Source organism: Bos taurus, chromosome 22, assembly GCF_002263795.3.
Source record: "Bos taurus isolate L1 Dominette 01449 registration number 42190680 breed Hereford chromosome 22, ARS-UCD2.0, whole genome shotgun sequence".
Taxonomy (NCBI): Eukaryota; Metazoa; Chordata; class Mammalia; order Artiodactyla; family Bovidae; genus Bos; species Bos taurus.
Genome location: NC_037349.1, coordinates 27114943 through 27128562, shown reverse-complemented (window position 1 = coordinate 27128562; position 13620 = coordinate 27114943). Strand labels below are relative to the sequence as shown.

The following is a 13620-nucleotide window of genomic DNA, read 5'->3' as shown; positions in this document are numbered from 1 at the left end:
CCTTTCATTTTTCTCCTTTAACAACAGAACTCAAATTTTAAATTTTTTAAAATGAAGGAAACAGTGCAAGAAAAAATTGCTTTCATATCTGTGTGGATCGTCTCCAAAGACTATTTAAAATAGTAAAAATTTAAAATAATTATTCCTTTTTCGCTCACTGCTAGGTTAGTAGCAAAGAAAATCTTTTAGAGAACAAAACTGAGGCATCAGGGAAAAACCTGCTTAAAAAAAAAGTTTATTTTAAAAGTTGGAGGTTTAAGTATCATTTAAATATTTTAAGAATGTTTAAAATTTGACATAAGGGCTCAGAAGTCTACTCCAATATAAACATGTCTTCAAGTGACATATGTTTTACCTGACACTGCATTTGGCCTCATTCCACACCAATTTCCTCCTCTTAGAAAAGAAAAATGACAGGCCACTTTTTTTGTCTACTTTCCTTAAGTATCAAAAAGAACTTGTTCGTCTAGAAAATAGGTCATCTTCTCAGGAGACAGATGCTTAAATTTTGTGGGTGAGAGGTGAAAACTTCTGTAACCTACTTTCAAGTGGTGTAGTCAATCTACCAATAAATGGAAAATGCATATACATGTGCATATAGATAGAATAAGTACAGTTAAAGATGCAATAAAACGGTGTGTATGTGGGTATTCATCGTACCATTCTTTCAACTGCTTATGTACCGGAGAAATTTTATAATAAAAAGAAATAAAGTAATAAGATGAAAAAGCAAAAAAAAAAAAAAAATTAATCCTTGTACATATATTACTTCATTTAAAGCAATCTTTGTCTTTACTCCTCTACTGTTCCAGAAAATGAAACAAAACGAACAAAATGAAACACATTTTAAGAGTTGCTTTTGTATGGTGGATATAGGAGAATCTTTCCCTTTTTTGTTTTGTTTCAAGCTACAAATTTTCAAAGTTTAAAAAATTAAAATTCTATCTTTATTTTTACTCCCTTAAAAAAGTTATTTGGTAGAAGAAAAACTGTATTGCTTTTAAGATTAGACATGAAAATACTGAAATTCCTTAAAATCTATATTCTTCCTTTATACTAAAGTTTACAAAATTTAGACTTTTTGGAAAAAATGTCATACACTACTCTTCTCAAGTTCTGGTTGTTATATTCATAGCACTAAACTAGATCTGTTTCAGTAAGTGACACTATATTTGTGATGAAAGTAAAATAGCTTGCAAAAATTAGGAAGCAAAACAAGACTCCATTTATCAGAAAAGTAGTATTTTCTTTCTGGGAAAAAAAAGATTTGTGGAGTATTGTTCAACATTTAAAAATTATTTAACATGTGACTCAAGCATAGTTCTAACTTCAACTTAGAAAATACAGTTTATTATTACCTTCTAGGCAGCCAATGAATGAGAGGAAGATCAAATGCTTCCATGACAACAACATCTTTAACTTCGAAAAGCAAGAGTAACTCTTGTCCAGTTTCTGATGAATACAATGTTTAGTCTTCAGGTAAATCCTTTAATCTGTAAAATATATATACAAAGAAGTCAGACTTTAAAAAAATGAACTGCTTTAAAACGTAGATTTTCTTCTTCTCATAAAACTGTACCATTCACAACACCCAAAACAGCACCCAAAATCCCCAAATGAAATGCATCTTTTTGAGGCAAATAAAGATGTATGGTATATAGATGCTTAAAAAACTCTTTATGTAACTGATAGGCATACAGAGGAAGCTTCACAAAATTAGAAATGTCCAACAAAACTAAAATATTAAATATTAAAACTTTGCTTGATAGTAATCATAACAAATAAAATACGGCCTTGAAATTAAAGCTTTTCTCATTTTCTTTCATGATAATAATTTTGGTTAAACTAAAGGAGTCAAATCAGTAGATATCTTGAAGCAATGCTTTTCATAGTCTCTTAATCCTTCATAAGACATATAAATAACATTGTCAACATTCATCCTAAGCCTTTTTTTCAGGAACACCTGTAGAAAGCCCTCAATTACTTATGCTTCATAAAACAGATAAAAATGCTAACAATGAAAATTGTTCAGTCAGATAATCTTGCACATGGAACGACCTTATTTTTTGCTTTCTTGAATTTTCATAAACTTGAATGTGCTGGCTAAGAGTAGATAATTACGTGAATATCCTGTGTCATTTTTGGTGGCCACCTGAAACTACCTCAACTGCACGGTTAACGATCAAGTAGGTTAGATGCACACACGCATAAAATCAGAGAATCACTTTTCGATTGCTGAAACTCAACTGGTTCCATACAGGAGAATTAATGACTCTAATGTCAGCCGTTTTAGCAGAGAATGTGTATAACTTTCAGTCAGCAGCTGCTATGGACTGGGCTATCTTAGTTGTTGCTAAGAAAGGAGAGCAATCTCAGTAGTGCTAAACTACAGGATCTTGCCATGACATGTGATGTATTCCATTAGAATTAAGTGTGTCCCAAATAATAATTTCAAGAGTAAAAACATGGTATCTTGCAACTTACATACTTAAAACAAGTTATTAAATCAGTTACTGCTATATGATGTTGCTCTTGTTCACTTACAATACAATTCTTGGGGGAGGCAGAGGTAGAACTGCAGCCAGAATTCTGAGATTTGGGCATAACTTTGACTTGGCCTATGGGAATCTGAGATAGATGGAAATACAATTGAGAACTACTCCTCTAAGAACTGCAGGTTGACAGCTTACACCATCATGGGATCTGTGACCATTTTTCACTATTAAGGTTCCCCTTAGTGCAGACACTGCAAAACGAATTGAAGTGCAAGCAGTTTACATGAGAGGTGAACAATAAAATCAGTCGGGACATGGAGAAGTGAAAGAGAAAGGAAGACAGCCAATAAAGGCTAAGATGTGAGAGCTAAGCAGAGGTTATTCCTTCTGGGGAAACTCTGAAGTCCAGCTTGTATAGAACATATGCCTCAGAGTAATGACAGAGGTACACTTGAGTTGTCCAGTTATTCTTGCCAAGGGGCAAAGGAGCTGAGGTATTTTTATACCAGCTCCCAGGAGTCACTGTTTGGAGGATGTTTTCAGGGAGTATTAATGAGCCAGCATTTCTAGCCTCTCAAAGGGGTAGCAAAATGGCTCTAGAAGCAAAAAAAAAAAAAGCTATTAGGTCCAATCAAAAAAGGCATTAGGCTTTCATGCATTGGAGAAGGAAATGGCAACCCACTCCAGTGTTCTTGCTTGGAGAATCCCAGGGATGGCAGAGCCTGGTGGGCTGCCGTCTATGGGGTCGCACAGAGTCGGACACAACTGAAGTGACTTAGCAGCAGCAGCAGCAGAAGTGATGTGTGTACTGAAGTGAAAAAGGAAAGAGAATATGAATGAGTCACATGTGGTGTCTGTCACACTGTGCATATGAAGCTGAGATGTTTTGAAGCTATTTTCAACAGCATTCAGTTCCAAGAGATTTATGCCCAAAATCATAAAATGATTTAAGATAGAAAGAAGGACACATATTCTACCTCATTCAATCATTGCTTCTCAAAGCTTTCCAGTGGTTGATTTCCCCCACCTGGACCAAAGGGTTTCAGTTACCTAGACTGCCTTCATTTTTTCTGCTCAATCAGTAAGATATTTAATTTTTTTTTTTAAGTATCTTATTTACTTATTTGACTGTGCTGGGTCTTAGCTGCAGCTTGTAAGATCTTTCGTTCTGAAATGTGGAATCTAGTTCCCTGACCAGGGACTGAACCCAGGCCTCCTGCATTGGGAGCACAGAGTCTTAGCCACTGGACCACCAGGGAAGTCCCTGTATTTATTTCCAGCCATTAACATGAATAATTACTTTAATGATTCTACATTACACTTAAATATGACAGCCTTGCATGAGTCCTATGGACTGCAAGGAGATGAAATCAGTCAATCCTAAAGGAAATCAATGCTGAATATTCATTGGAAGGGCTAATGCTGAAACTAAAGCTCCAATACTTTGCACACCTAATGTGAAGAGCCGACTCATCAGAAAAGACCCCGATGCTGGGAAAGACTGAAGGCAGGAGGAGAAGCAGATGACAGAGGACGAGATGGTTGGATGGCCTCACTGATCAATGGACATAAGTTTGGGCAAGCTCCAAGTGATGGTGATAGATAGGGAAGCCTGGTGTGCTGCAGTCAACGGGGCTGCAAAGAGTTGGACACAACTGAATGACTGAACAACAACAATCATGCATGTGAGGATAGCATAGTGTGTATGTCACTCTTCTCACAATTTCTGCACTATACAAATATATACACAGTAGAAAATCGAAAAACAATTACATTTCAAATAAATACAATGACAGTTATTCATAAAAGGCATTGGAAACATTAAATGCAATAATATGATACATGAAATGTCAAACCTTCATAAAAAGTTAAGGAACAGTTGCAAGGAATATTAAAGTCTGGGGACAATGGTTAAGTCTCACACACAGGAAAGCCTTGAGAAATGTAACAATGATTGAAATAATACTTCGATCTTTGAGAAGTTAAAGCTACCCAGCTTATACATTAAATGTACTTAGAAAGAATTTGTTAATAACAAAAAAGTAGACTTAAAAAGAACAAGTTGTTGGAATTTTCGAGAAAAAAAACAAGGATAAATTTTAGCAGAAGATCCTGTGGAAACATTATCACAATCATTAAAATGCATCCAAATAAATATGAAGCTTTGCTCTATGGTCTACAGAGAGCAAAATATATGGTCTACATGCTAATACAGCAATTGGAAAACAAAATATTATAAATGCTTATAAATGGGATAAAGAGAAAATTACTAGACTGAAGTGTCTCTGAAGGTAGGACCACAGATTATCCACCACTGGCTGTTCCAATGTTCCCAACACCCTGTACATTATTGTAGGCTTTTAAGTAATTTTTCTTGCTGAGGTTTAAGGAAAATGAATAAATCAGCTCTGAAGATTAAATCATTTCACTGGACATCAAGTGAGTGAGAAGCATTTCTACTGGAAAGAAAAATAACAGCATGGGATACACCCACCACTACTTAAAAATTTATTTCAGAAAATTGTGCAAGAAGGCATTAAGAATATGGCCACTTAAAAAAAAAAGTAATCTACTCAACAATGCATCCCACAAGTAACATGCATATCAGCTGCATTTGCAAAATATAAACATGCTCAAAGAAGTTCTAAAGTCTTTTTGAGCATTCATTCAATAATATTTACCTCCTATTAGGTGTTGAAATTTCAATTCTGGAGGAAGGTGGAAATGGGACTGTCAGTTAACTGATGACCCCTGCCCTCCTGGATTATACAAACTAACGGGAGTGACATATGATTCAATTACTTATAAAGTTTATTTGTAAACTGACCACTGTGAGAGAGAATGTGAAAGGTACAATGTGAAGAGACAGGAGTTTCTAATGAAAACCTCAGTGAGAATAACCTTCATCAGGAAGGTCAGAGGAAGCTCCTCTGAAGTGAACGGAAAATGGAAGAAAAGAAAATATGATATGATATAATCAGATTGTATATGTGTTGCAAGGTGAAGACAGAAAGAAATTTTCCAGGTATACACAAAAGACTTAGTATGGCCTTCAGTTGGTAAGTAGGCTGGTGAGTAGCCATTGTCTGGACCTTTTCCCATCAACTATCACCTTGCCTCCCAGGCTGGACCAGGACCCTAGCCCACAAACCGAGATGCATCACCTAAAAAACTAATGACCGGCTGAGCAAGGGGCTTCCAGAATCCTGCTTTAGTCCGTTTCTCTCTCAATTGGTCAGTGGCCATGCCCTATTGCTGGTTAAACGCTCTGGCAATTAACTCTCGTTGTAAAGGATAGAATATGCAAAGGCCCCGTGGCTTCAGTGTTCATGACTTGTAAGAACAGAAAGAAGACTGATGAGATGGAATGCAGATGGCCAAGTTCACTGTGGGGTGAAATGAGACAGCAGATATATAATAAGGGTCAAGCTTCTGTGTCTGGCTAAGAATATTAGTATCAAGATAATGCTCTTAGAATACAAGACACAATTTTAACCAGGAGCTAACATGATCAGATTTATAATGAACATTTGAATCAGACATATTATAATCTGTATCAGGCTTAAAAAGGTAAGAAGACAATACATTTTGCAAGACACCAATTTCATTCTTGCAAATTCATAGCAATCAGAAACTGGACCACACTAACCAAACTATCTGATTTAAGAGAAGAAATAAGTATATTCCATTATTCTTATATATGCTCACATACATACATAGGCACATACTGTATAAAGTTGAGGATAAAAAGAAACCTCATTCAAGAATATTATTTTTAAAAATTATGCTGCTAATTTTTAATCACTGCTAAAGTGGGGTACTGACTTTATAAATAATGAAGGTAATTAATACAATCATGACCTGACTTGCCAGTGCTGCCAAGTATTGTCACAGAGAGAAGGGTCATACAAAAGCTCATTCCCTTTCTGAAATCACCATGCCAAAATAAACACAAAGGAAGCAAATAAAGCAAGACAAATACAAATCAAAATGTCATCTGCTACAATAAAAACATTCTACTAGTCACAGAAATGTTTTAAATCAAGGAAAAAAAATAGATACCCTTTAGAATTTTCTCTGTTAGTAGACATTTGCATCTGGCAGCTAAAGCTTAATATATTCATAGCACGTTTCTCATGGTGGTCTTTAAAAAGCCCCCCAAATTCATACATATTAACAATGGCACTATCTATGCTTAATGTCAGCTGAGTTAAAAATACTAGACCTTGGACTTAAAAACCAAAAATGCCCAAAATAGTTGTTCCTGAATGCTCTAAAGGAAGAGACCATTGGTGACTTTAGTCATACACTTTACAAAATTGCTACTAAGCTTGTGGATCATGAAATACTGATACATATTTGATAATATTAAATGCATACACACAAGTTTGAATGCAGTCTTAACAAATGTTCAGTTAAGTTTCTTCATGCAGTGGAAAGTTTTGGTGTGAGAATGACTTGACTCCATTTCTATCAGAGTAACCAGAACACCTGATCTGCCTCTTGAGAAATCTGTATGCAGGTCAGGAATCGACAGTTAGAACTGGACATGGAACAACAGACTGGTTCCAAATAGGAAAAGGAGTACGTCAAGGCTGTATATTGTCACCCTGCTTATTTACCTTATATGCAGAGTATACCATGAGAAACGCTGGACTGGAAGAAACACAAGCTGGAATCAAGATTGCCGGGAGAAATATCAATAACCTCAGATATGCAGATGACACCACCCTTATGGCAGAAAGTGAAGAGGAACTCAAAAGCCTCTTGATGAAAGTGAAAGTGGAAAGTGAAAAAGTTGGCTTAAAGCTCAACATTCAGAAAACGAAGATCATGGTATCCGGTCCCATCACTTCATGGGAAATAGATGGGGAAACAGTGGAAATAGTGTCAGACTTTATTTTTGGGGGGTCCAAAATCACTGCAGATGGTGACTGCAGCCATGAAATTAAAAGGCGCTTACTCCCTGGAAGGAAAGTTGTGACCAACCTAGATAGCATATTCAAAAGCAGAGACATTACTTTGCCAACAAAGGTTCATCTAGTCAAGGCTATGGTTTTTCCAGTGGTCATGTATGGATGTGAGAGTTGGACTGTGAAGAAGGCTTAGCACCGAAGAGTTGGTGCTTTTGAACTGTGGTGTTGGAGAAGACCCTTGAGATCCCTTGGACTGCAAGGAGATCCAACCAGTCCATTCTGAAGGAGATCAGCCCTGGGATTTCTTTGGAAGGAATGATGCTAAAGCTGAAACTCCAGTCCTTTGGACACCTCATGTGAAGAGTTGACTCATTGGAAAAGACTCTGATGCTGGGAGGGATTGAGGGCAGGAGGAGAAGGGGACGACAGAGGATGAGACGGCTGGATGGCATCACTGAGTCGATGGATGTGAGTCTGAGTGAACTCTGGGAGTTGGTGATGGACAGGGAGGCCTGGGGTGCTTCGATTCATGGGGTCGCAAAGAGTTGGACACGACTGAGTGACTGAACTGAACTTAACTGAATAGACATCTAACGATTATTCTCCTCTTCAAAGAGACAAACCTTATAGCAATTTTGTTGAGAAACATAATCTATTCATGAATATACATTATTTCCAACCCATATCAAAAGCCCCCCACAAAAAACCTTGAGCAGATTACAGATGTTTAGCAGACCAAAATGTTTAATCATTAATACATAAAAGTCTGATGAATATGGTGTTGTATTTTGAGTCTTATAGAGAAATTACCTCACCATTGTGGAATGCAACATACGACCACAGTAGTCAGCTAATAAATGAGTTTACTACTTGATAAGATTGCATATCATGCCAGTTCAGAAATCAGGCTTCATACACCACTTGGTTTTCATTCATAATCATTCATTCATTCATGATCTCTACATTTTCCAAAAATGTAGTTGATCTACTCTGCATGCTCAACCTCTTTCCTGCTGAAACTGAACAAGCAGAGGATGAAATTTACATGAACATTGGGCTCCAAGTCCAAGATTCTTGACAATTCCACATATATTCTCCCTACAATTTCTAGGTGTCCAGCAGCTAAGAAGTGGGGGGAATATGAGCCAAGCTTGATGTTATCTTCACACCAACAGTTCTATGCTTACAGGAGCAAAATCAGCAAATAAGGCAAATGACAGCTGCAAGGCCCCTCCTGTTCTTAAGAACACTTACAGACCTTTATCATCCTTCCCTGACCCTCAACATTTTCAACACCTTCCATCATAGTTAGAGAGACTATGGCTTTTCTCTCCAACTAGACTACAATCTGCAAAAAACAGTGATTCATTACCTTATGTAGGTTAAGGTACCTTTTGAGAAATAAATCAAATCTATGGACCCACTTAACTCTCTATTCCAAATACAGATAGACTGACATAAGATAACTTTTGTTTCATACACATTTTATTTTATTACACTGGAATTTTTTTCTTTTACATTGATGTTACATGTCTGTGTGTGTTGTGTATACCTTTACATGTTTATATTTATTACATAGAGGTGGGGTATGAGTGTGTACATGTGTACGTGTGTGTATGTTTTTTGCAGATTTATTTCTTCTTTCTTTTTTCATGCAGCAATCAATGAAAAATAAATCAAAATGGAGGTTAATATAAAACACGAATGTTGGAAAGAAAAAAAAATGTTAAAAAAATAAATGCTTTTGAAAAGGCCACTGTTGAAAAGCTTGACAAGCTGAAATCATGAAAGTCTTTGGGATGGAGAGAGGCATCTTATTTCTCACATCCAGTTAATTTTTTTTGTTTGATCTTTTAGCAATCAGTGTACACAGGCAGTAGCGAATCAGAGCTCTTTTTGTGCACACTGCAGTAGATTAATCAGCTATATAAAAATACTACCAGAACGCTCTGAGACACCTTATGTTGATTTCAGAGCCTCTTTTTACTTTGTCCTCAAAGAGGTCTTCTTTGGCAACTCAAGAGAGTTGTCTGGCAACTCAAGAGATCTCTCTATCCTTAACTCAAAGACAGTTTCATTGACACCACCACAGGAAAAAAAAAAATTACAATTCCATTTTTCAGTTGGTTACACTAATTTCACCCAAATGCAAGCTAAAGAGGACACAGCCAGCAAATCATGCCAAGCTATTTTCTGCTTCAAAATATTAGACACAATGTTGATACTCCTATGTATATCTACCAGAGGGTTTAGTTCAGTTTTTGGCTTTACTATAAGTCTCAAAATAATGTGGCCATTTCCAAGGCACAGTGTTTTACAAACATCTCTCCAATCAGGGCTGGCATGCAACAATGACCCTTGAAGACTATTGTGTTATGGAGCAAGCCCAAGTTTCAATAAAGTTACAGCATCTTCTAATGGAATCTTCATCCCTGAAAAAGGCTGGCACACTCATGTTCTTCCAAGGTAATGAGAGTGAATGTGCTCTTGTGGGGACTTTTTTTAAATTTAATTCTTGCAGTGAAGAGAACCTTGCCCTAAGAAAGAGCCTTAGACTTCCGGGTCCTACCTCATTTAATGGTAACAGGAAAACTAAATAACAAGCAAATACTTATCCTTGACAATTTCCAAATTAAACAAGAAACAAAATGAAGAAAGACAAATTTCTGTAATTATAAATACTGCATGAGTTTTCTTCACTTCTTACTGGATGGGCAATTACTGCAGACCTCATGACATGGTGATGAGGAGCAACGGATCCTTCTTAAGTCTATACCACAACATTCACTGCCACTATATATTTATTTAGAATTTTAAAATAGTTTAATAATCACATGATGCAAATGATTTTCCAAATATCAGGAAGGAAAATGAATTGTAATAGAATAATCACTGTGTTTTATTGTTTGTAATTTGCCAGATATTGTTTCATAAGTTAACTCACTTCATCCTCACAACAATCCATGAGGCTCATTCTATTACTAACCCCATTTTTCAGGTAAAGAAAGACAAACATGGGTTAAGACATTTACCCAAGATAAATGAAGACAGACCCTTTATATGTTCAATTTTTTCACTGAATATGTAGCAAATGGAATATTTAAGCAATCAGTTTGACAGGGAAACATAAAGTACAACCTAATCTTTTATATACCTTTAAAAGTTCCTATTAATATGGTTGGAAGTTGAAACTAGTGTGATAACTGATAATACATTAAATTTCATTTAATTTCATTCAGTTCAGTCGCTCAGTTGTGTCTGACTCTTTGCGACCCCATGAATCACAGCACACCAGGCCTCCCTATCTATCACCAACTTCTGGAGTCCATCCAAATCCATGTCCACTGAGTCGGTGATGCCATCCAACCATCTCATCCTCTGTTGTCCCCTTCTCCTCCTGCCCTCAATCTTTCCCAGCATCAGGGTCTTTTCAAATGAGTCAGCTCTTCACATCAGGCGACCAAAGTATTGGAGTTTCAGCTTCAATATCAGTCCTACCAAAGAACACCCAGGACTGTTAATTTAATTACATTTTAACAAATTAAACTTCTTTTATAAAGGGAAAGTACTGGACAGTTTAAATGAATAATCCTTCTGCTTGATTTCAAGTATACACACTGTAATCACGAATCATCCCTATTGCAGCAAAGAATCAAAAAGAATTCAGCAACTCTATTTGAGATTAAACCAAGAAATCTCAAAGACACATGAAGCCACAAACACAAGATTCAACACAAAGTGTGTTAAGTACCATGCCTTTTTTATGGAGACAAATATATATACCTATATACATTCACAAAAACAAAGAACAGTTCGAAAGAATATTTGAGGACTGGAGGAAACAGTTGTCGCTGGGGAGGAGGACTGTGCACTTCAGAACAGAAAACAGACAAAATCCTTTTCTCTCGCCATTCTACATATATTTTAAATTTTATACAATGTCCACATATTGATTTCTCAAAACACTTCCAAACATTTTGAACAGGGGAAAAAATCCTCCTTTAACATCACAATAGGTTCCAAAATATGTAAATAATTCTTCTGTGGGGACTGAGGAGAAAGGGGTCAAGAGGATGCGAGGGGCTTAAAAAGTACTTTCTGGCCCAGATGAAGCAGTACTCATGGGCAGTCCAATTCTGGCAAGGCCATTCTATTTTTTTTTATCTTGCAATTTTGAATGGAGAATAATCTTGGTGAAAAACCTCACATTCACTGAATGCTTACAGCATGTCAATTACAGGCACAGACAGAGTATTTTAAAATAAATCATCGTCTTTGACCTCCAGGTACTTACAGTCTCAAGAAGCAAACTGACCCAGAAATATTTTAACACAAACTTCTAAACCAGAGGAGAGAGGCCTGTATGTAACAGGATGTTAATGGGAAGTTTCTTCTCCAGTCGCCAAGACACAGCAGGTGTTATACCCTAAAGGTAAGAGAGGTGCCAGAACATAAGGAGGAACAAATTTTCAAAGGAAATGCTGCAAAACCATCTGTCTGCCTTGGAGACCCTCGCTCACATCAGAGGTGCTTGGAGATTGAGTAGAGGATTTGAAAAAAAGCTCCTTCGGAGAGAAATCCTGTGAGTTCCACTGATTCAGGGGAAAAGGAGGGTATTCCTCTAAACCTGCTGAGGGGGGACATGCTCTAAGGAGACCACAGCGAGCTGCATTTTGAGGGATGCAGGGGTATAGCACCACACTAAGGAAAAAGACTAGGCTAAGAGAAGATTGCAATTATGAAGAGAGGGGTCCTCAGAGACATTAAGGGCACGGAATGCATGGTGTGTTCTGTGAGCCAGACACACCCCCCACACCTGGGAGTGCCTAGGGGGGACAAGCTGTCAATCATCCAGGCAAGAGAACCACTGTGGGTTGGTGGGGAGGGGTACGGGAAAACCTTCCAGAGGGAAGCCAGGGCATCTAAGGAAAGAACCACTGAAAAAAAACACCAGTTCTACATTCCTGGTTAGTGCTTGATCATGATCCTAACTCACAACAATGGAATCAATCAGGTTAAAGGTGCAGTTTCCCTTCTCTTCTTTTGTAACACAGTAAGTAGATCTGGTCCCATCACTTCATGGAAAATAGATGGGGAAACAGTGGAAACAGTGTCAGACTTTATTTTGTGGGGGTCCAAAATCACTGCAGATGGTGACTGCAGCCACGAAATTAAAAGACGCTTACTCCTTGGAAGGAAAGTTATGACCAACCTAGACAGCGTATTCAAAAGCAGAGACATTACTTTGCCAACAAAGGTCCGTCTAGTCAAGGCTATGGTTTTTCCAGTGGTCATGTATGGGTGTGAGAGTTGGACGGTGAAGAAAGCTGAGCATTGAAGAATTGATGCTTTTCAACTGTGGTGTTGGAGAAGACTCCCGAGAGTCCCTTGGACTGCAAGGAGATCCAACCAGTCCATTCTAAAGGAGATCAGCCCTGGGTGTTCTTTGGAAGGAATGATGCTAAAGCTGAAACTCCAGTACTTTGGCCACCTCATGTGAAGAGTTGACTCATTGGAAAAGACTCTGATGCTGGGAGGGATTGGGGGCAGGAGGAGAAGGAGATGACAGAGGATGAGATGGCTGGATGGCATCACTGACTCAATGGACATGAGTTTGAGTGAACTCCGGGAGTTGGTGATGGACAGGGAGGCCTGGCGTGCTGCGATTCATGGGGTCGCAAAGAGTCGGACACAACTGAGCGACTGAACTGAACTGAAGCAGAACTGGAAACAAGTTAGGGGAAGAAGGTGTAGACCTATTAGGTGAGAAAAGAGGCCAAAACATTCTTTCTCTGATTGCAGACTTCCCCTCTCCAGCAGTGAAGCACTGGGGAGGGAGATTTGTCTTATCTTTAAGGGAAGTTCTAAGTTGTAATGATTATACAGGACAAGAATATTACAGTTTTTTGATTGAAATGATGTCAGATATAGAAAGCATCAGCAAAAATGGAGTGGACAGGGCTGCCTGGGTTTTATTCCAGGGGCAAGCCAGGAACTAAGAAAAGAAATCCACAGAGAGACTCTAAGAGCACAAAGAGAGACAACAAAGTTGTCTGAGGGTCACAGCTCATGGGCCGTATTTCTTTAGATATAGCTGTAGATAAGAAGTAGGAATGGGGGTTAGAAAATGGGAAAACTTCACAGTATTGGTGGCATCTGAGGTCATTCTTAAAAGGAAAGTGAGGGCTTATCTAGGAGGAAAGGAAGGA

The 13620-nt window shown here is 37.8% G+C and overlaps 1 protein-coding gene across 4 annotated transcripts in view; it reads right to left on the bottom strand.

Moving 5' to 3' along the window:
* CNTN3 (contactin 3) overlaps positions 1 to 13620 on the bottom strand; it is a 399434-nt gene that overhangs the window by 289925 nt on the left and 95889 nt on the right. For all 4 annotated transcript variants that reach the window (XM_024983152.2, XM_059880039.1, XM_059880038.1 and 1 more), the window contains exon 2: positions 1359 to 1493. In XM_024983152.2, the coding sequence (XP_024838920.1) occupies positions 1359 to 1413 (55 nt within the window). In that variant the 5' untranslated portion in view covers positions 1414 to 1493. The remainder of the gene's footprint in view (positions 1 to 1358; positions 1494 to 13620) is intronic.